The sequence below is a fragment of the Haliotis rubra genome, unplaced genomic scaffold, assembly GCF_003918875.1.
Source record: "Haliotis rubra isolate DU_JTF1 unplaced genomic scaffold, ASM391887v1 Scf675, whole genome shotgun sequence".
NCBI lineage: Eukaryota > Metazoa > Mollusca > Gastropoda > Lepetellida > Haliotidae > Haliotis > Haliotis rubra.
In genome coordinates this window covers 300,129-323,143 of record NW_025767385.1, presented here as the reverse complement: position 1 = coordinate 323,143, position 23,015 = coordinate 300,129, and the positions used below count along the sequence as shown (strand labels likewise).

General features: G+C 39.0%; 1 protein-coding gene across 1 annotated transcript in view; it reads right to left on the bottom strand.

Moving 5' to 3' along the window:
* Nucleotides 1-297: 297 nt before the first annotated feature.
* The window catches only part of LOC124257833 (uncharacterized protein PB18E9.04c-like), a 198,574-nt gene continuing 175,856 nt past the window's right edge, over nt 298-23,015 (bottom strand). The window contains exons 10-11 of the mRNA XM_046691969.1: nt 848-969; nt 298-544 (exon numbers count right to left, since the gene is read on the bottom strand). Coding sequence (XP_046547925.1) covers nt 468-544; nt 848-969 — 199 coding nt within the window. The 3' untranslated portion in view covers nt 298-467. The remainder of the gene's footprint in view (nt 545-847; nt 970-23,015) is intronic.

Below are 23,015 nucleotides of genomic sequence, written 5' to 3'. Positions count from 1 at the left end.
ACAGCTAACAAGTAACAGCTAACAAGGCATAAGCTATCAAAACCTGAAGCAAGGATGTAAATTCAGACACATTTCAAGATTGGTATGACCACACATTGTTCGTCAGTGGTTACATGAATTATATATAATCCACGTCATACATGGCAGTCAAACAATTTTCAATTTTCAGAAATTACCTTTTTATAAAAAAAATCATGTGGATGCTCAAATCAGTCAAACCGTTTTTATATGAAGAATGAAGAACACGGACTTAGGAAAACATTAGTAGTCACAGCAGAGAGAACACGAATTTCTTCTGTCAGTAATACATATTGGAAACAGGTGACGCATATTTCAAATTTAAATAACATAAGCCTTCAAACACTCATAATGTCACAGTTAGCCACAGCAGATGATATTATATTATAATATTATATAAATAAGAATTTGGAACAAACATTAGGGTCAAAGACCCTAATTGAAGGGCGTTACATAAACAGGTGTACAAGAACTGGAACGACCAGTGACGTCATCGTGTAGGTAACATGATCCGCAAAACTCCCACCTGCAACGAAAGAGGTCATTTCTTAACTATTGATATTGCTAACAAAATCAAATGTTAAATATCCATAACGTCAATTACAAACGAAGTCCTTTAGGTTGTGTGGTGTAAACTGCACTGAAAGATGTTGTTTGCACCAACGTGACAAGTTTCACGTTGATACTGATACGATGTTCGAGCATTTCCACAGAAACATTGCTTTAGCGGCATGGTAGCTGGACACATATAACACATGGATGTAGTGAGATTGCAGTGGTGATGTAAACACTCTTAGAAATACATAATATGAGGAACGGGTTTACGTACACTTGGCAGCAGTTATCTTGGTCTCAGTGTCAGTCACAAGAGCTGCCTGGGTGGTGCTGTTACACCCTTTCTGGGTCGTGGTGGTGATGGCAGAGAGGCAGGTCTTCAGAGTGGTCAGAACACTGTAAGAAAATAAAAGATATGAATGTTATTGTCATTAAACCACTTCAGACATTTGGATATGAAAGTTTCTGAGTGAATGAAGACAACCTAAAGGTCACATCGGGTGAGTTATATGGCGGCGGACAGCGTGATCAAAGTAGAAACGTTAGGAGAATGGGTAACAGCTGCTCATTAACATGGAAGTGGACGCAAGTTGACATTTTGTAAAGTCAAACTCCAAGTTCCTGGCCAGGGTTAGGGTAAATTCCTAAAAATCAAAATAGTTTCCCTTGTTCATCAAAATGCAAGACTGATATACTATAATTCACGATAATTCACTCACGTGCAATACTTGGCGCTGGTGGATGCATCTCCCTTTGCGGCGTTGACCTCGCACTGACACGTGGCGCTTAGGGCTGAAGGCATGTCAATAATTAGTTAATATATCTGGTTCTAACCATGGTGCATATAAATAGGAAAATATGTCATATATAATGTGATTTATCAGGAGCAGTTGTTTTATTGGTGTTGAGAATTTGACCTTGGTCTGTTCCATTGGTAATTCCTGACCAGGTTTAGCTGACCTGACATAGTCTAACCTTTACGGAATCTTTCAGTGAATGTGCTTATATGTATGAGTTGCCACTCTTAGACATGCCCTAAATTGCTAACGGCTGAGGGGATGGTTTAATTCAAGCTAGGGTCCATGCAGGAAGCAAATGTACTGTAAGTCCCCATGGTCCCTGGTAAGGGGTCCCTACCTTCAGTCGTTGGCAATCTATAGCCTGTTTTTATATTGTATTGTCATGTGTAGTTAAACTATTTAAGATTTAATGACTAGTTTTATATTTATATCTGTGATAATCTAGTTGTTTTACTGCCTTCGTTGACATAATTTTATGATTTACCGTTAATTGTTAATATATTTATAACTTGATTTAGTCACGATATGGCTGAAATATTGCCGATGTGACTTAAAATCGTAACTCACTCACTCACTCACTCTTAGACATGCAAGGACCTGCTGATAATAAATTACAGCATGTACGAGAAACGTGTTGCTTTGGATTTATCTTTTAAACTGCGAACTGTGACCGCTGCCCAAAGCAGCGAAGGCACAAAGCACATTGTACATGTATTTTTTACGGTGTGTTCACATTGGCTTCACAATGAAAAGTAGATTTCATCAAGGAGAACTGTTTTACTTATCAAACAAACATATGTTTGTGCATTTTTCTGCGTACCTGAAATTGTATTGGTACAGAGTGGGCATGGAATTACGGTTTTCATTTTATCTGCATTGTCTTAATAAATTTAAATATTACCATCGACAGAAAGACTATATTCCGTAATGGAGTTGTCTAACCTGGACAATCGGGAACTGCCAGTTCTGCTCTTGCAGTTTCAGCGGTCGTTGCAATGGCGCTCTTGGCCGTAGTGCCGTCACAGCCGGATGATTGTGCAGTTCTCAGGCAACTCAGCTCGTTTTTGTAAGCACTGTAATAAATAAGTAACAACAATGAGATGAATATCATCAGCCTGTGCACAGATAAACACTTGTTTCACATTTCCGGATCTTCACGGGTTCAGATGGAGAAATTACGAGGTGTTATTTGATGCGTGCATACTGAAGCAGTTGATAGGTATCTCTCAGTACAATTTGAAGGTTTGATAAGGGATACATGGAAATATAAATGGAGAGTGTTTTTTCAATGTTGTTTTGTTGTTTGTTTTGTTTGTGTTTTTTTGGGGTTGTGTGTGTGTGTTTTTGTTTTGTTTTTTTGGGGGAGTTGCTCGTTCTTTTTTTAAGTTATGTTGGGTTACGGCTACAACGACCGAACGCTATGAATACACCTTGTCATTTAAAATTTGGTCAAAGGTAACATATTTCTCAGAAAAGTACATATTCTAATATTTTTGTTGGATTGAGTTTAATAGGGGATTCGATCCCAATCTCCCATAGTATCCCCAGGCACACAAAGCAATCAAACCCACTGCCAAGGGGGCTTCCACAAAAATGGAAGTCGAATAACTGGTAGTCCGGATCACGTACTTTGTGTTCCCCTCTGACAAATCTTTTTCAGTCACAAGGGATAAGTATTTCAATGTGAAAACAGTTAAGGATCTTTATTACAATTACAATTTTCATTTAATAATTGAATTTTTAAAGGGAATAGAATTATTACATAAATTTTGAATAATATGTTTTGCAGATAAAAAGATGGTATTTTAAACACGGTAGTATAAATTAGTTACTGCAAATGTTAGTGGCTGTATCCTCGAAAGTATCGTGAAATTATTGTCCCCTTGAGAAGTTAAAGCTTACCAGATTTTTAATCGTAGTATTTGTGTTCTATTAGATTTCGTAAAGTTTCCCTTTAATCGTCAGCAGTTAAAGGGATGGTGTAAATCCAGCTAGGGTCCATACAGGTAGCAAAGGCACTGTAAGTCCTCATGGTCCCTAGCATGGTGATCTACCTTCAGTTGCTGGCGATCTATAGCCCATTTTGTTACTGTATTGACCTACTTTGAAATCCAGTTTTAGAGAGAGATGCTAGGTTTTTTTCTTGAGTGAGTGAGTTTGTTTAGCTTTACGCCGCACTGAGCAATATTCCAGCTATATGGCGACGGTCTGTAAATGATCGAGTCTGGAGCAGACAATCCAGTGATCAACAGCATGAGTAACGATCTGCGCAATTGGGAACCGATGACACGTGTCAAGCAAGTCAGCGAGCCTGACCTCGCGATCCCGTTAGTCGCCTCTTTCGACAAACATGGGTTACTGAATATCAATATTCTGACCCGGACCTTCACGGGTTAGTTTTATTTCTTGATACAGTGATACATGTATTCTATTTGGTTTTACTATCCTTTGATGACAGGTTTGATTACATGTATTTATGGTGAATTCTAAACTTATTTTATTTACGGTATGGTTGAAATATTGCCGATGTGACTGTAAATCTTAACTCATTTACTCTGACAAATCTAAACTGGCTTGGCCAGAAAGCTATGTATACAAAATGCTATTTAGAAGGTTGTCAAGTGCAACATAGCTTACTCAGTAATGTACAGATTCTAGTACTTGTGTCGGGTTTAGCCCCAACTGTGCAGAGTCAAACAAAATAACATAAACACTAACAGAACTGGATCATTCATTCAACATGGACAAACTATTTAATAATCTCATAGTTACACAGGTACCTCACAGTAAAAACAGTTGGCGGAAATGGCTAATTGTATTAACCACTGAGTGATAATAAAGTTTGAATAAATTCATTTGCTTTTGTGCTTTTCTCTATTACCAGAAACTAAATAGAATATTGTACTCACATTGATCAACAACATTGATAAATAAGAAATAGCAATCGCATAATTAGAAAATGTGAATAACGTACGTGCATTGTTCTGCAGTAGTCCCTTTCGTTGCGGCGGCATAGGTTCTCTGACACAAGCATGTGTCATCAAAAGCTGACAAAATAAATACAATGCCTGTTAGGGGCCGACAATTTAATATGCTGTAGATGTAGTTGCGGCAGAGGTCCGGCGGTGAGTTTCTATCAAACAATACATTGTCCGGACTGCTTTGTTCTGTTGTTCAAAAGCAATAGTCTGGACAAAAACTATATTGTTGCAGTCTAAAAAACAACATTTGTTCAGTTTTATATACTTTTACAGCAGTTTTCAAACAAACTACAGTGCAGAAAAATTAATTTGCTCGTCAGAACGAGCTCTCATTTAGTGGATTTAATGTCACTACTTTCAATAACCCTCATACTTACCTGTCCTTTGACGACAGGTTAATAATGTACACATATTCTTTATCAGCGTCAAATTTGTTCTCCTCACGGTGTGGCTGAAACATTGCCGATGTAACGTTAAATATCAACTCACTCACTCACTCGCTCATACTTACTGCAGGATGTTGTAGATGTTACCGACGTAGCGACAGTCGTCTTCAGATCAGCTAAATGAGTGCCGCTGACGCAGGGATCAGTGGTCAGTGGGTAGAGGCATGCATACTGGGCCTTGTAGGCACTGTGAATAACAAGAGACACATATCATAAAATAACCCCATCGCCACCCCCTCTCCCTTGGTATTTAGTATATCTTTAACTGGAAATAATTAGAACTTTAGTTTAAATCTAACACATTCTCTTATCTTTATCTAGATGTGAGATGAAGTAAGAAGCCTGAGAGTTGTTATAAAGAACAATACTCAACAATAATATTTAAATAATTCAAGAGTCTGTTGGGCTCAATTAATTACTCACGTGCACTTCTTGGCATCGGTGGAGATGTCTGCTTTTGCGGCATCAAGCTCACATTGGCAGGCGGTGGTGACAGCTGACAACAGGTTTTTGAATGACTACATGATGTCACATTAACCCTTTCTTCACATACAGGAAAATTCATTGTTGCAGGATTAAACACACATATTTCAGTTTCAATGTCTTCCAATCATATCAAAGCCAAGTTGATTCAGAAGGAATTTCCTCGTCCGTAAGAGTTTAATGGTATTCATCATTCTGCATAAGAAACTCCGCATACTTACTGCAAGATGTTGTAGATGTTATCGACGTAGCAGCAGCCGACTTCAGAGACTCAATAGTGGCAGTGGCAACACAAGGAGCAGTGGTCAGTAGGTAGAGGCAGGAAAACTGAGCCTTATAGGCACTGTGGATGACAGGAATATAATGCTCACTTATCACAGTTACAGTCCACGTTAGGCCTAAGTAAAACGGAGGAGTCTCGTACATTTATCACTGTAGAGTTCGCCTGTAGCAGGAGCGAGCTTCTGGACGTCCCAACGATGGTGTATATAACTTTAACTCAAAATAATTAGAACGTGTAAATAATTTCTTATAAATAACATATTCTCCGACCTTTATCTAGATGTTAGATAGCGTAAGCAGCGTGAAAGTTAATTTTAGAAAAATTCAAGTACTAAATTAATAACTCACGTGCACTTCTTGTCATCACTTGAGATATCTGCTTTTGCAGCCTCAATCTCACACTGGCAGGCAGTGGTAATGGCTAATGACACAGGTTAATTTTTGAATTAGTACATCATGTTACAAGAAAGCAAATGTAAGGCATTACATTAAGAACGTCAGATGTAGCCGGATGAAAACAGCTACAACATGACAAACCATCTACAGAGTATAGAGTATATATGTTGTACTTGTTGGTTTTGTTGTAAGAAATGTTACCCTCCATAACGTTATAAAGCAACAAAATGAATCAAGTTGACGACAACATAATCTAGTTGGCATTTTAGAATCCAGTTTTTGACGGTTTACCACAGGTCGGATCATTAGGTGCTTTCACAATGGGCAAAGTCAACTATAATATAATACTAATAAAAGGTCTAAGGCTTACTACAGGCTGGAGTATCGAGTGCTTTCATCCTGGTCTCTACAGCGGTAGCTAGGGTTGTTACATTGGTGGAATCATCACAGGCCAAGGCTGTCTTTCCCTTCAAGCACGTGATGTAGGTCTGGAAGGCACTGTGTAGTACAAAACGTGACATAACCACAGTCGCTGGGGCAATTCATACTACAGTGCTACCATCAAATGGAGTATCATGAAGTTCCCATTTGTGCAAGTAGGATCAAGATGGAAAGATATGATACTAGCAATAATGGACATACATCGTACAAGTTTTGGCCTACCTTCAGAATACAGCCCCACAACCTTTACAAATTGCATTACATTATCTAACGACGTAATTTGTGAAACTTTGTAATCAAGAACAATGCTCTGTGACGTCGGACTGTTGCTGGATTATCGAGTGTGCCTAAGCTCCTCTGATTATTCTGTGGTCTCTATACGCATTGTCATTGAGTAAGACATGTGCTGTAGGGAGTGTGCGTGCTAAACATAGACGGCGGCGACCCATTTTATAGCAAGCGCCAGTTTATGAAAGCGCTTTTATTTTAAATATATATTTCGTATTGAGTGTAACTTATAGGACTAAATGAATTATCAATGGGAACTAATCTACATATACGTTGTTGTATTTTCATTCAGTAATTTGCGTCACTCTAACAGGAATGGAGTATATTTAATTATATTTTTCGAAGCGGTAAGAATACATTACACTGGACACGTCATCCACTTTCGTGCCAATTCGGTCAATTTCCTTTATTTAGTAAGATTTTATTGAGGGGTTATTTTTATCATTCACTCAAAGTATATGCATATTTGGTTGACGATAATCCGATCCAGTTGCGATAATTCAAACAAGCCAATTCTCCCTACCGAGGTACAGATCATACCTGGAGGCTGTAGGTTGTGGCTGATTTCTTCCTAAAGACGGATATGTTTTCAGTCACCATTTGAAAACAGCAATATCGTTCCTACAAATTCAATACTTTTCATTGAATTCTTTCACAAAACATGTGCTGTTATATATGCATCACAATCGATGCTTTCTAATTTTCAAAGAAAGTCCAACCTCTCTTAAAAGTCATATTTCTAATCGTCGATTCCTATGCTCTCACCATTATCAAAATGTTTTTACCTGCAAGTATCTGCTTCCCCAGTAGCGCTCTGGTCAGTTTTCCAAAAATCTTTCTGACAAATACAGGTGTCGGTAAATTCTGCAAGGAAACAGGCAATGAAAAGTGTAGATTGACAAGCACATAAAAATATGTCGTTGTTTGTACCCAAACAGACATCTCTAGCATATGCATTTTCTAAGATATCTATTAGACGTTGTTTCTCAGAAACCCACCCAGCAAGCATTCGATGTCATATTTTAGGACATTGTAGAACATGTTTGATAACAACCCTCAATCTCATAGATTATTACATACATGTATTACGATTTCGCACATTCCCTCAACCCTCTGCAACACAAAATGCTTGAAAATAGCTCGGTTTAGATATAATGGATGATGTAAATAACAGCATGTACACAACACCGTGAATCATCTGTCTGTTCATGATACGGTCTATACATAGGCATGTTTACACACCCTGCATGCAATCCATCTATGTAGTTCCAATTGTATGGCGGCAGCTTCATATCATCATGAATTCCTCTACCGTCACCTGGGTTCTCCACACAAACAACATCAATAAATCCCCAGTAGTAATTCTATCAATTGTGACTTAAAACGGCTACCATCTCTTCATGCCGATCAGTCAATCTTATGAAACTGTAACACGTCTCTGCCAGTTAGGTTCGGTACCTTTGCCCAATAACTTAAATTCTCATCTAAGTTGTTTCTACCACTAACAACAAGGAACCAAGATTCTAACTCAGTGTCGATGACACAGCATAATCAGTTGTCTGTGGTTACCAAGCGAGTAATCTTTAGAGATACCCCTCCTGAAGGTCAAATCGTTCTACTGTTCTCTCACAGACATTTTATATATGTGCATTGTATATTCTGTTGAGGTATCAAGACATACAATAATATACAGATAATCTTACCCAAGTGTCTACTGATATCAATTATATCAACACGAGTTGATACAGTTATAAATATTCGATTCCTTCCGAGGATATTTTTACTCTTATCAAGCGGTGTTGATATATTTGATAGCATTAGACACGAGGGTGAGATTCTATTTATCATAAAAAAATTACCTCTCATAAGTTTTCTAAATGAAAAATGTACATCTCTGAACACGATTCTTCCTTTAGACTTGGAATGCAGCGATGTCAGAGCATTGTGACGTCATAAAAGTTCATGGCGTCATGGCATTGTCAGGGCATTGCAAAAAAATCTACTGTCAAAACGATATCTCCAAGGGGATATCGTTTTATCTCACTCAAGCAATATATCCAGTGGAACACAGTTTTGGATGATAAATCAATGTACACTCACTACAAGTATCCCCTGTATAATCTGTCTCTAGGATCGCAGCGTCAGCAGCTGCAAGAGGACACGTGGTGTCATCTTTCCCAGATCCCTCCAGACAGGTCAGGTACGTTTTTAATGCCCTGAAAAAGGATGAACAATAGATTCGCCTGAACATCGGACATCTGAAACCATAGATACGTGTATGTATTTAAATAGATGTATCTCGCTAGGTGTATGCATTACTGTAAATGGAAAGTGCAATATTTACTCTTACATGGACGTTCAATTTGTTTGTAATAGAATGTTTCAAGTATGAATGAACTATTAGATAAATATTTTGCGCTAATCCGGTAAAGAAAGATTTCCATACAAAGCCACACAGGCATACACACAAATAATGATCTTTATATGATTTCAAAGTGGTTTTGTTACATAATATGTGTTGCATACAAACAAGATGTCCTGTACATTATGTAAAATGACTTACGCGCATTTTGCGCTGGCCGTCGGTGTACCATATGCATTTTTACATTCGTCACAAGTACTTGCCCAAGTCGGTGGACAGTAAACTGCAAAAGAATCAATGCGAGATTTAGTCTGACAAAATGTTTGTCAACTCACTAAACGCACGGTGATCATGACTTTCTAAAGTATGTCAGTAATATGGAAGTATTTTACCTGTTCGGTTGTTTTTTTCAAATTGGCTTTCAAGTACATGCAACATCTTGTTAAAAATTTAAATAGCCGAACGTTACTGTTTGCTTGTTAATTAACATGTTAGTGCGTAGCATCACTCAATAATATTAAAAAACCTTCGAACCACATTTCAAATTGGTTGTAATCCTGACAAAACCTTAATTTTCAGACATCTCTCATTGTGTCCTCCTTTTTTTCGTAAAAGTAGTCAGCTATCTATTTAAAACAAGCGAATAAGTTAGTCGGTCACGTGTGATACCAACCTACACAGTGACTCTTCCACCCTCATGCCGATCATAGTCTAGATTTTTTGCCTTTGCAAACCGTTCGCCACTAGGTCGCCAACAACCTTTTCCGCCATCTGGGAATAGGAGGTGAACCCTCCATTCGTTTCTTAAACCCGATTAAACATGGTCCAGCGCACAACATAATTATTTCTCTTATACGAAGCTGTTATTGGCACACCTTGTACAGAATGATCTTGACGATATTATCACTTTTTGATAAGTGACAATGTCAGGAACAGTTAAGGCCAGACGACTTTATACAAGCGATATGTCTCTTCAGATGTTCGAACACACTGCGCAAAAGCATACCACAGTGTTTGTCCAGACAGCCTCCCTCTGAAAACCTATTTGACGCCTGGTTGACAGAACACGCAACAAAATCCACATTGAAAAAAATTGGTTGTAGAACGTTATGGGTGACGTCTGGTGAATACAGAGATTTCTGTTAATGAGCTGCTACCACTAATCCTGTCTTTAAATATCGACAGTCAGGAATCAGTCTGTGTGAGCTCATTGTTGGATGTAAAGGTGTGAAGGTCTCTGTATTCACATGTACCAGGAAAAAGGATCTCAATATCTCGAAGTGCGTTCATTCCCACAGGTCAATGTGTCACATTATTTTGTCAGTGGATTCTATCCACGCTAGGCACACAAAAACCAAGATTAAAGGTTCTGTTTTCTCATATGTTACGATATTAATTACTGAATGCTGACATAGAGGAAGATAATTTTGAAAATGTCTTTAATACAGTCTGCCATTTGCAAAATGTGTTTGATAGTAGTTACAGAGCAATTTTGTAAGTCGACTATGGTCTTTTTTTCAAGACATTCCGTATGTAATGAAAGTTCAGAGGTTATAATTGTAATTACTTGTTAACAGGTCGAGCTCAGAAGACCCACAGTTTCAATGAACATGTATATATGAGTGACTATTAAGCTGTGAGTGAGTGAGTGAGTGAGTTGGGTTTTACACCGATTTTAACAATATTCCAGCAATATCCTGGTTGGGGACGCCATTAATGGGCTTCAGTGTAGCCATGTGGGGAATCGAACCCGGGCCTTCGGCGTGACGAGCGAACTATTAAGCAGTGATAATACCAGATATTTGCGTAATGATTCAACAGGTCACCAGAAATCAATGTTCACAATTCTGCTCAATATAATAAACCCATTCCTTGAAACCTGAGAATAGTGTAAGTACAGCTAGAGTCAACATATGATCATGTAGCATCGTTGAAAGAGCGGTCTCAGAAAGAAAGCATTATGCTTTGGAGGGTAATAGTATTGTCATTTAAATAGATAGTGTAAAAAATGTGACGTTGAAATTATATCATTAACGTCAACAAGCTGACATAATTTAGGTGAATATACATCAATCTACCTGTAAGAAGAACTATGACGCCAAATTTCAGCATGACTGCCGATGCTTGCCTGAGAACTGTTTCTACGTCTGGGCGGAGAGGCACTGCACGGCGGTGATCAGTGCGTCCCTCTATATGTAACGCCGGTCTCCATAGCACCGTAATGTTGTGTCACATGGCCAGAACATAACAGTAACATAATGCCAATAATGTCCTGTATTTATCATCTGGACATGGGGTGGGATTTGACTTGCCCAACAACATTCAAATATTTATCGACGTCAGTTGAGTGAATGATCTTAAAACCAATGTCTACAAACTAAAACTTTAGTAGTAACGTTTGGTTACGAGTCATGAATATGAGGTAACCGGGTGTTCCACAACGAGTTCTGTGAGTGGGGTGATATGCACCCGTCAAGACAGCATACCAGTGAGGAGAACATGCCTCACAACTGTGTTATCTAAGAAGCAGTTGGAATAGGAACATCACCGATAATCCTTTGAATCTTAACATCAAGCTGTAGACGAGAACACTTGTGTCAGTCCGCTGGCAAATACCCAACTTCGTTACTCGTTAGAGGCAAGACAGTACATGACGCTACCTGCTGCCACTTTAAAACTGTTGCACCTGCACTTTCTTTCGTTCTGTATTTTTTGCTATCTTAGAAAGGTTGTTTGGGAATCTTTTGAGGGTTGCAATAATAAAAACACATCATAAAATCACAATAACATACGTTTGGTGGAGGCTTTCATATGTTATTAATTATAAATCTGTAAACAGATCAAACGACGTGACCATTTTGTGTCAGAACAAGGAGAACATTTTCAAGTAACGATTTCATGACTCGGGACTTATAGGCTTCCCTGAAGATGTAACTGGCAAAACCTTTTAATGATTGTAGGAAATCTTTGCTATAAGCAGCCAAGTATATGATAATACAGTTAGTCAGTTAAAACGGTATTCCAGCCATGTTGTAACAATGTCAGTTAAATAGTTATAAAACAAAGACAATATAATTTGTCGACAATGAACAGTAAAATAACCAGAATATCACACATGTACCCGTGAGACTAACATGTAACCTTAAACAGGTACACATGTATAAGATATGTCACAACAACAAATGTACTAAATGTTAGCAACACCGACACGCATGAGCGTTCACGTACATGGATATGCATACGCATACATGGTGACAAATATTGTTAAAACCCTAATTTGGGTAATTGTAAATATTCGTTTGATTTAGAATTAAGAGGCATTCAGTTGGGAGGCATATTTATGCTTTCGAAAAGGCCTTCATTTCGTACAGGCTACAATCCTTCTTCCGAAACACGATGTTGAACAGAGTTGTTAAGGCAGTTGTAGACCCATGACATGCCCTTTGTACATCCTTTGATGTTTGCATAGTGCCGATGACAAATAGATTACGCCTCAAGGACTACTTGTTCGCGGCATAGATATGAACCAAACCGAGATAAAAGTCGCTCATCGAATCTTGAAAGTTGTGATTTATGGAGGTTTAACTTTTCACATAATTTCAAAGCTCACAGCTCACAGCATTAACTGCTTAGGACAAGACTATGGACTCAACCAAGTCCCATCACGTATTGCCGCTCTGTGAATTGCAAACAAGATCCTATAGACCATGACATATATGGAGAGGGAGCGTGCATAGTCCACAAGAAGGCTTAGCATGTACATGTTCTCTTGATTTTATCAACTAAACCAAACGTCGAAAATGAAAGCGTTTCCGAAATATTACGCTGCTGTAATTCTACTTTTCATTTTAGTGTGTGAAGTGTTCCAGTATGATTTATAAATTTCTCACTTAAATACATGTGGCAGACACAGCTAACACACGCAAAGATACACACTTGAGAACTGGAAAATGTATTGCCGGTAAATAGGGCTATGGTACCGTACTTCCTTGTGGTATACATGCCTTGTGCACACTGCAAACTTTAGCAACTACAACGTCTTTCTCTCCTGATTGAACCAAAAAGGCTGTCTCGAGAACTCTTAACCTCCTTCAAACAAGTTTCCCTTCGTTTGCTGTTGGACTTCGTTGCTAATTGTAAAAGTCATTTAAATCAAGACTTCGAACCAGAAGCCATGACACAAAACAAACGGTGATGAAAACAAGTAAAACTACAAGTCAAACTGTGTCAGCGGAGACTGTTGTTTAATCTTCTGTTGCACTAATACTTACATGACAATATGAAAAGATTCCATATGTCTACTGATACATATACGTCTGTGGCCTTTGACATATACTGAACAGAAAACAGAACCATGTCCGAGTCATTCCCATATAGAACAAAGTGTGTTGCCAGTGGATAAAACTGGTTTAAGGACGCAATGAGCGTATAGTAACACATGGTTATCCAGCTAAGATGTGTTTGGTGCTTCCTCCACAGTCAACAGTAACAGAGTGGGGTGACTCATTGTTTAAACACGGACTAGCCATCTGTATTGGAGCTACGGTACTGTGTATTCTCCCCTGTCGCAAGGCAACGTTTCTTCATTGACTGCCAAACACCAAGGAACACAGAAGAAGAAGAAGAAAGAAGAAAAATATTGTATTATTGTGTCACATGCGAATATGCCGTACATAATGACACGATTAAAACGTTTACATAGCATCCGGCCATTTGGCCTATGAGACACATGTATCTATCACAGTAAAACATTTAAGATGACTAAAAATGTATATTGCACGTACATCACAATTTCTTGCACACATAGAGTACATTCATGCATGCCTTAAACTCACCCACACACCCACACATTCACCCTTCTATCCTCACACCCACCCACACTCACAACCACCACCCAGACCCACCCCCACCCCACCCCGTACTAAGGGATACATAGTCTCCTCTTATACATACGGTTGACAAGAGCGGCAAGAGGTTTAATAAATGCTGTGTCTTGCAGCATAAACACAGTCTGCTAAACGGCAGGCAACAGCGAGAAAGCAGAGTCTAGCTGATTCAACTCCATGAGAAAACTGTAAGAATCTGAATAGAATGGGCAACTGATCAACAAATGTGTCTCATACTCCACTGAGTGGGAGTCACAGAACTTATATAACCGATGTTCCAGAGATGTCTTAGGTCGAGTGAACCTGCCACGTTCAACTTCTAAGGGGAGAGAAATATGTGTAGCGCAGCTTAGCCAGAGCACTGCGATGGGATCTGGGAATTAACTGAGTAACGTACGGATCAGCCACCAGAGAACTTTTGAAAAGTCTATACGTTAACATCAAACCCTGTCATGTTATAGATGTCATGAACTGGAACCTGTAATTTAGAAAGTAAGCCAAAGACAGAATTAACCCAAGATCTGTTAAACTGTCGAGACCATTGCATTATGACACTTGACAATCTAGAGTCTGCCATACAATTCCGTTTACGCCAAAACCAAAGTATTTCCATTTTTTGCTTACAGAAGGGACTGCTCCACCCCATCTCTCCTCTGAGTGTTAAATTAAGTGTTTTACAACCGACTTCCACGAAAAATCTGCGGCATAATTTTGAACTGTGTTAATGCAACTAAACTGTTTTGTGCCACATATGGCAGCCCCATAGGTCAATAAAGGCTGAACTAAATTATTATACTGAATATTACAAACACTGTAAGCCATGCCATCTACTGGCTTATATTTGCAAATAATTACTCCAAGGGCACGACTGGCCGATTTTGCTATCTCTTTAGCTGTACAGTTTAAATCCAGGTTTTCCTGTAGCCAAACTCCAAGATACTTATGGGCAGAGTTATATTCCAAAACATTATAACCAATATTGAATGTAAAACTTGACCTGGCAATAGAAGAAGGACGATAGTGAACAACTTTAGTTTTCTGAATATTTACCAAGATACGCCACATGGAGCACCAATCAGACATAACATCTAACATTCTAACATTAGGCAACCTGTGCCATCGCTGTACCAACATAGCGGCCAGCTCTTGAACATTCTGGGCTTAACGTTTCAAGGTACGAAGACTTAATCTCGATGGTTGCTCCGTGACGTCAATATCCTCGTTTTTGCGGGAAAAGAAGCCATTTGCAGGTGAGATTGTTCCCCAGCATAGAGGTTCATTATGGTTTCGTACCCGTTTGCACGTGATGCAGTTTGCGAATTGTCATGCATCATATGGCATGCGCAACAGCCACAATAGACTGGCCGACTGGGAACACGTCAATTGCACGTTCACGTTCAACATTTTTTAGGCCCCTCATGAGAATTGTTTGTCTCTCAAAAATCACCATGTCCATATTAAATAGCTTGATCTACCCATTTCCAATATAATTCCGCTACTGTGAAGATTCAATGTTTGTTCTGTATATATTTCCCTGGTATGGAAAGACTATCACATCTCGCATTTCGCATACACCTACATATCTGTCAGTCCGTGTGAAGGTCACAGTAACAATTCCTTAGGAAATGGTACAACCTGGTCTTACCTGTGAATACCAATTTCACATCACATCATCTACCAGAAGTATGTTAAATGACTTGCTTTTGAGAAAAGTATCTCATACTTTGGTCTCTCGGTGGAAAACATAAAACTTGTAATGCATAGTTTTGAAGATGACATTTAATGTCGATAAGGAATAACCATATATACACTTAGATGGTATTCTGTTCATCCCTAGACTTTGACCTTATTAGGAAACTCAGTTGCTGGCGATCTATAGCCTGTGTTTTATATTGTATTGTCTTCATAATTAAAATGTTTTAGTTGTACATGCTAGTCTTGTATTCACATCTGTGATACTCTATTATATTTACTGTCCATAGTTGACAGTTTTTTCTCTTCAAAATGTTTTCAGTTTTTATTGTATAAATAGTTTTCGTCAGGATATGGCTGAGATATTGCCGGTGTGGCGTTAAATATGAACTCACTCACTCACTCATTATGAAACTATCACTCACACGTTTGTGACAAACACCATGATACCTGGAACAAACGTAGATCTGCTCTACACCATTTAAGATCAGCTTCGACAGATACGTATCAGCAGCATACAATCAGCATTTGTGAAATCTATGGAAAGGAGACCATGAAACAATTATCAATGATTCAGTCAAGCTCATACTGGACAATGCCGCGCGACCTTACAACATTTTGGTTTCAGAAACTTGAACGAAGTTCCAATCGCATTACTGACTGAAACAAACATTATAAATTTAAATTTCAGTGTGACTGGTCGCGCATGGGAAAAGAGTGAATGAGAGTAGAGCCACAAAGTCCGCAGGTCTTAGAATATGTGAAGCTTCGTTGAGTTCATCTGCCACTTCGAATGTTGTCAGTACAATCTTCATGAGTCAAGCGGCGGTGACAGTAACTGTTCTTACTGGTGCATATAATAGTCGTAATGTGGCGTTTGTTGACTTTTTTATTTGTTTCTTAACGCTACAGTAAACATTATTCCAGTTACATAATGCTCTTTAAATATTCAAATCTGGATCAGACAATCTAGTGATAGACATAATAATTATCTATCTATTTGGATACCATGACATGCATCTACAAAGTCAGCGAGCTGCACCTCCTGACCCCGATGGTCGCCGTAGTATCAAAAACGGCTTGCTGAATATCAATTTTAACCCGGACCTTCAATGGTATGGTGGGGAGTTAACACCTGTGTAACATATCCCTTGTTGACACCTCTTAACTGCAAGAGATCAAACTAGGCGAATCGGTCAATAATAAAGGTATATATGACTGTCTACACCTTCGTAAAATCGCTACCGATAGCTCTGTATCGGAAACAGTTAGGTTTACTTATATAATCTTCATACATGTTAACTGTAAAAGAAATGCCAGATCCTGAACATACACTTGGAAAATACCTCGAACATTAACATCACGGAATCACAGATATACAATGCTTAGTCGTATAATACAAACGTTTTATTACCAAGACTATTAATAATTTTTCAAAATAGTGTCTTTTTTCTGGCTTAAAGTTCTTCATAAATAAATCAGTGAGTTAATATTTAACTTCACATCGGCAATATTTCAGCCATATTGTGACGACAAAAAGTTATGTACTAAGAATAAACATATGTATAATTATATAAAAACCTGCCAGCGAAGGACAGTATAACGACTAGAATATCACAATTCGATTAAAATTAGTTTGAGTTCAGTGGAAAATGTTAAATCATTTCAAAACAACACAATCGGGCAACTGAAGGTAGATCACCATACTAGGGGCCATGGGGACTTACAGTACATTTGCTTCCTGCATGGGCCTATAAAATAGGCAACGAAAAAATAGATTCATTCATTTTTTAGAATGTATCCGTTTGTCCCTGCTACGTTCCTTCTTCCCATATATAACGTTGGCCCAGACATGACCACAGCTGTTTGGATAAAGTCCACAGTAAGAAATTACCACAGTAGTAACACTTGTGTGTAGCATAGATATGAATGAAAGCAAGTGTTGACTAGCCTACTCAGTCAGGTTTCACAGTGACTTGAAATGTGATTGAACAGCGCGTCCAATACTCGGAAGAAAACTAAAGACACCTGTACGACCTAACGTGTAGCGCCTCTTTTCACAGCAACAAAAAATTGCATTATAAATCCTGTTAATGTAATATTGTCGTTCTGTTGGGACGTGGTGTGTCGCTGTATGTTACAGGAGGCAATGAGACCAGTAAGAGACGAGTAAGCTAGTAACATGTAACCCATGTTTTATAACCAGATTGTAACTGGTTGGGGTTTTTATATTGAAAACCACAATGATTAATTAAAGGAATGGACAAATAATAATTGAGTACGTTTAGGACAATTTTAAGCAACAGTTTTGTAACGATTTTGTGTTCACAAAGTACGTATATTCTTAAATATCATGAGAGAGGGAGTTAAGTAAGGGATGTGGGTTGTAGCATCACTTAGAACAGTAATTCATATTATACATCCGTATCTGACAGCTTAAAGTGGAAGTTAGACTTACCACGACTTACATCTCTCGTCGGACTCACCGAAAGAAACGATACAGTCATATATATTCAGTTATACTAAACACAACCTCGACCATCTACTCGAATTCCATTCCGTTATAATAATTATGGAAGATTTATTTTGTTCATTTAATGCCTATAACACATTGCCGATAGGTTGACCAGCAGTCTTGATATTAGGGACATGAAGCAGCTATACAAACACGGGTTAACCAAATAGTGAGTGAGTGAGTGAGTTTAGTCTTACATCACATTTAGCAATATTCCAGTAATATGACTGCGTGGCACACCGCAAATGATCTCCATATATTGTGCCTATGTAGGGAATCGAACTCGGGTCTTTCGACGCCACGAGCTAATACTTTAACCACGAGTCCACCCAACCCTATAATCAATGATAATAGTGATGAATGACCATACCCATGAAGTTGGACTTATACTCAGTGAAAATGCGAACGTAAGCTGTCATTTTTTATGTTTTATATGTTTCGGGTACATCTAAGTCTGTCGTCGTTATCCGTCACAAATATTGCCTATGTGATCATAAATATTAACTTACTCACTCTGTCGTCGTTATCCGTCACGATATGCCTGAAATATTGCCCATGTGATCACAAATATAATAACTTACTCTCTGCTCGTATCCGTCACGATAACCCTGAAATATTGCCGATGTAATCATAAATATTAACTCGCTCACTCTGTCGTCGTTATCAACCTGTTTATGAGTACAGTCAACATGTATTATGAATCGTTGGGAAAATAACTGATGTCCGTTCAGAGCACGTTTTTATTTGAACATTAATGATATCACATTAAGTTCGTTCCATGTTGCTATGTATTAACAAGGATAAAAATATCAGGCCACGTTGGGTAGAGGTAAGAAAAGGTACATGATTTATTGTTGTAATATCTCACATGATAATCCCACCCTGTACAGAATTTACAGTCAATATAACAGGACTGTACGACAGGGAAATGATCTGTTACGATGATTTACTCCTTGTGTAAATAGACAATGCAGCGTGAACCTTAACGACGGTGAAGATAGTTCCATGGGTTAGCGAATGTGATGGATTTATTACTGTGTGCCTGCTTTGAAAGAAGTTGTGTAACTGCTGTGAAGTTTGCCTTTATCCTTCAGCTCCTTTACACTGCACTGACTGTGTTGTTTTGTCTTAAAGTAATACCCGATAATTGAGAAATTATCATATGGTGACAAAGTCAACGTTCTCAAGGCGACATTACAGAAATAAAATTTAAGTACACAGCTAAAAGTTGAGGTAATTCAATATGTTGCACTCTTGCGTCACAGTAATTCTTGTAATCGGTTATAAATACATTCGTAAAGGGGCATTTGTGTGCTTTATCAGCCAATCCAGTGGTTGACATACTGGGTATCGATCTACAAAGCGGGGGCACGATGGCATACATCTACAAAGCCAGACACAATTATCATTGAGCATGGCTTGCTGAAGATCAAGTTTAACCCGTATTTTCACGGGCACTGAGACAGTCTACACTTGTGTAAAATATTTCCTGTTGATACCTCTTATATGACTGTTTACACATTGGTAAAACCACGTACCTATTACTCTGCATCAGAATCAGGTATCCAGCCATGTGATATACATCTTCATACATGTTAACTGCAAAACAGATGATGGGCCTTGAACGTGCACTTGCCTAGGATTTCATATTGCTCGGAAGAAGTTACCCTGACAAATGCATTCTATAATCATAACATTACTGAATCATTTAAAGGCACAGATATTCACAGTGTTTAGTCATTTTTTTGCAAACATGCATTTATCGTGTTTTGGTGTAATTATTCAGAATAGTTTGTATAGTTCGGGCTTAACGAAGTTCGATCTGGGAATAACAAAAAATAGGTTCATTCATTTTTTAGAAAGTATCATTTTGTCCGTCCACGATTCTTTTTCCCAGATATAATGCCAGGCAGAGTTGTTGAGGTATCTCAGACCCAGACATGTTGTTATCTGTTTGGGTAAAGTCCACTGCAAGAATTACGGCTCTACAGTTCGTTTGAGTTAGAAAGGGACCGATGAATTGCAAATTTTATCATTGTACAAAATTGCCTCATAAATATAAATAGTACACATGTTTATCATTACTAATGCCCAACAGCGTTCTTATATTTGAAATTTTCCGGACTCCACCAAAAAAGGTTGTTTAAGAAACTATCATCATTGAAAACGCAAAAGTTGTTATCTGTCGCGGCGGGGTGAAACCGCAGAAACGGAACAGCCACTATCTCGCCGTGCACGGATACACATGCCTGATTCAAAATGAAGTTGAATGCTGACATGAAACAGTTGATGATTAAAGTGTACGATTGTTTCAGTGCTGTACCCGAAAGGGGCCAACCATTTTATGCCATTAATAAATACCGTAAGCGGGCAGCAAAAGCTTTAGGAGTATCAGCAAGGGTACTGACAAATGTTCTGGAACACAAACATTGTGAGGGTGATGCAAAGCAGGTAGGGGTCGTGTCAAAATCACACAAATTAAAACATTTGGACAACTTTCAAAAGAACCCAGTAAGGCAGTCTATCAACAAGCTCTATTCTGAAAACAAATACATGTCGCTGAAAATTTTAAAAAAGCATTTGAAGCAAGAACACAACCTCAGAGTATCAAAGTACACACTCTGGCGACTCTAACACTCTTTCGGGTATCGTTATAAAAAAAATTCGGGGGAGAATAGGTCAGTACTCTGTGAACGCACTGATATCGTTCGCTTGAACAAAATTTTTCTCAGGGTTATAAAGAAGAAGCGCGAGGAAGGGTTCGAGCCAGTGTACTTGGACGAAACCTGGGTCAATGCCTCGCACACTGCCAGCAGTCAGTGGGTACCCAATGGGGGTGATGGGAGTGATAAGGGGTCACGTAGAAAGCTGTCTCTGGGGAAAGGAGAGAGATTAATCATTCTCCATGCTGATTGCTCCAGCAAAGGCTTTCTCCCAGGCTGCGACTTGGTATCCAGGGCAAAGTCCACAGATAACAGAGACTACCATTCCGAGATGAATGGTGCGGTTTTCCTCGATTGGGTTAAAAACAAGTTGGTACCAGCTCTACCAGAGAAGTCTTTTATCGTAATGGACAAAGCCCCATACCACAGCGTGCAGGACCCCGACAGTAAAGCCCCGACATTGAACAGTCGAAAAGGTAATATGATATCATGGCTCGACAAATTTCAGATCGCACGGCCTTCAAAGTAAACGAAGCCTCAGCTATATGAGATCATGAAAACCCACAAAGGTGAACCTTTCTACAAAGTTGACAGTTACATAAAAAGTAAGGGTCACGATATTCTGCGACTTCCACCTATCACTGTGACCTTAACCCCATTGAAATGATATGGGTATTGTCAAAGGAGATGTTGCCAGATCAAACACAACTTTTCGATTACGTGACGTAGAGGTTTTGGTTAAGGAATCCCTTAACAAAATCACAAATGAAACTTGGCAAAACTGTGTGAAGGTAGCTAACAAGGTTACTGGTCTCGGGATGGCTTACAACAGGCAACTGTGATACCACTTGTCATCCCTTTAAGTCGCGACTATGACACTACGACAGACGAGGAACTGACAGGTCTCCCGGAATAGAAATCACGACTGAAACTTGGCAAAACTGTGTCAACAAGGTAGCTAACGTCATTGAACAAGGTTACTGGTCTCGGGATGGCTTACAACAGGCATCTGTGGCACCACTTGTCATCCCTTTAAGTCGCGACTATGACACTACGACAGACGAGGAGCCGACAGATCTCCCGGAATAGATTTTGAGATGTTCCCCGCCATGACTGGCTGTTCCGTTTCTGCGGTTTCACCCCGCGGCGACAGATAACAACTTTTGCGTTTTCAATGATGATAGTTTCTTAAATTTTCAAATATAAGAACGCTGTTGGGTATTAGTAAATGATAAACATGTGTACTATTTATATTTATGTGGCAATTTTGTACAATGATAAAATTTGCAATTCATCGGTCCGTTTCTGACTCAAAGGTGAGGTAAGGTGAAATTGGGTTTTACGTCGTGCTTGAGAATATTTCGCTCATATGACGACGTGCATGCGTGTGTATGTGTATGTGCGGCTGCTTGTACTAGCCCAGACTGAAGCTGGTTTTATAGTGCTAGCCCACTGAGATACCATGCCGCAGTGAAGCATGAATACCCCACTCAGACACATTATACTGACTCCGAGCCGACCAGTCCTTGTTGTACCCATTAATGCCGTGCGCCAGGCAGGGACCAACAAGTACCATATTTTAACGTCTTTTGGTTTGACGCGGTCGGGGATCGAACCCGCGACCTTCCGCTCTCCGGGCGGACGCTCTAACCACTACACCACGGAGGCGGTCTTCTGACTCAAAGGGACTGTAGTAGCACATGTATGCAGCTGAAATGATAACCAAGTGTTAAGTGCAATCAATCGTATTCTCTCAAGAGGGTGTTAAATGCTCGGATAAAAACAAAGGACACCACTAAGACCCAACACGTTTCTACTCTTTTCACGACAGCGCAGAATTCAGGGTCAGGAACAGGTCCACGTTTCATGATTTTTAACCGTCTGTGATGTATTAACTGCTTTCGGTGTCCTGATAACGCAATGCACTATTCTAAAACTATCACGGTGACTTCAGTTGCTGGCCAGTAATGTAGCAGTATGTAACCCACTGTGATGCATTTTTTAAATCGAAACTGTAATTGCTCTTTTGAAGAAAACCACAATAATAAATGAAACGAGTAAATGGTTATTTTGTAATTCAGGGACAGTTTTAACACTATTACGTAGCAACAATGTCGTAACGATCTTGTGTTCGCCAAGCAAACGTATTGTTACATATGACGAGCGATTGAAGAAGTGTAGATGCTAACATCGTTATCACTTGTTTG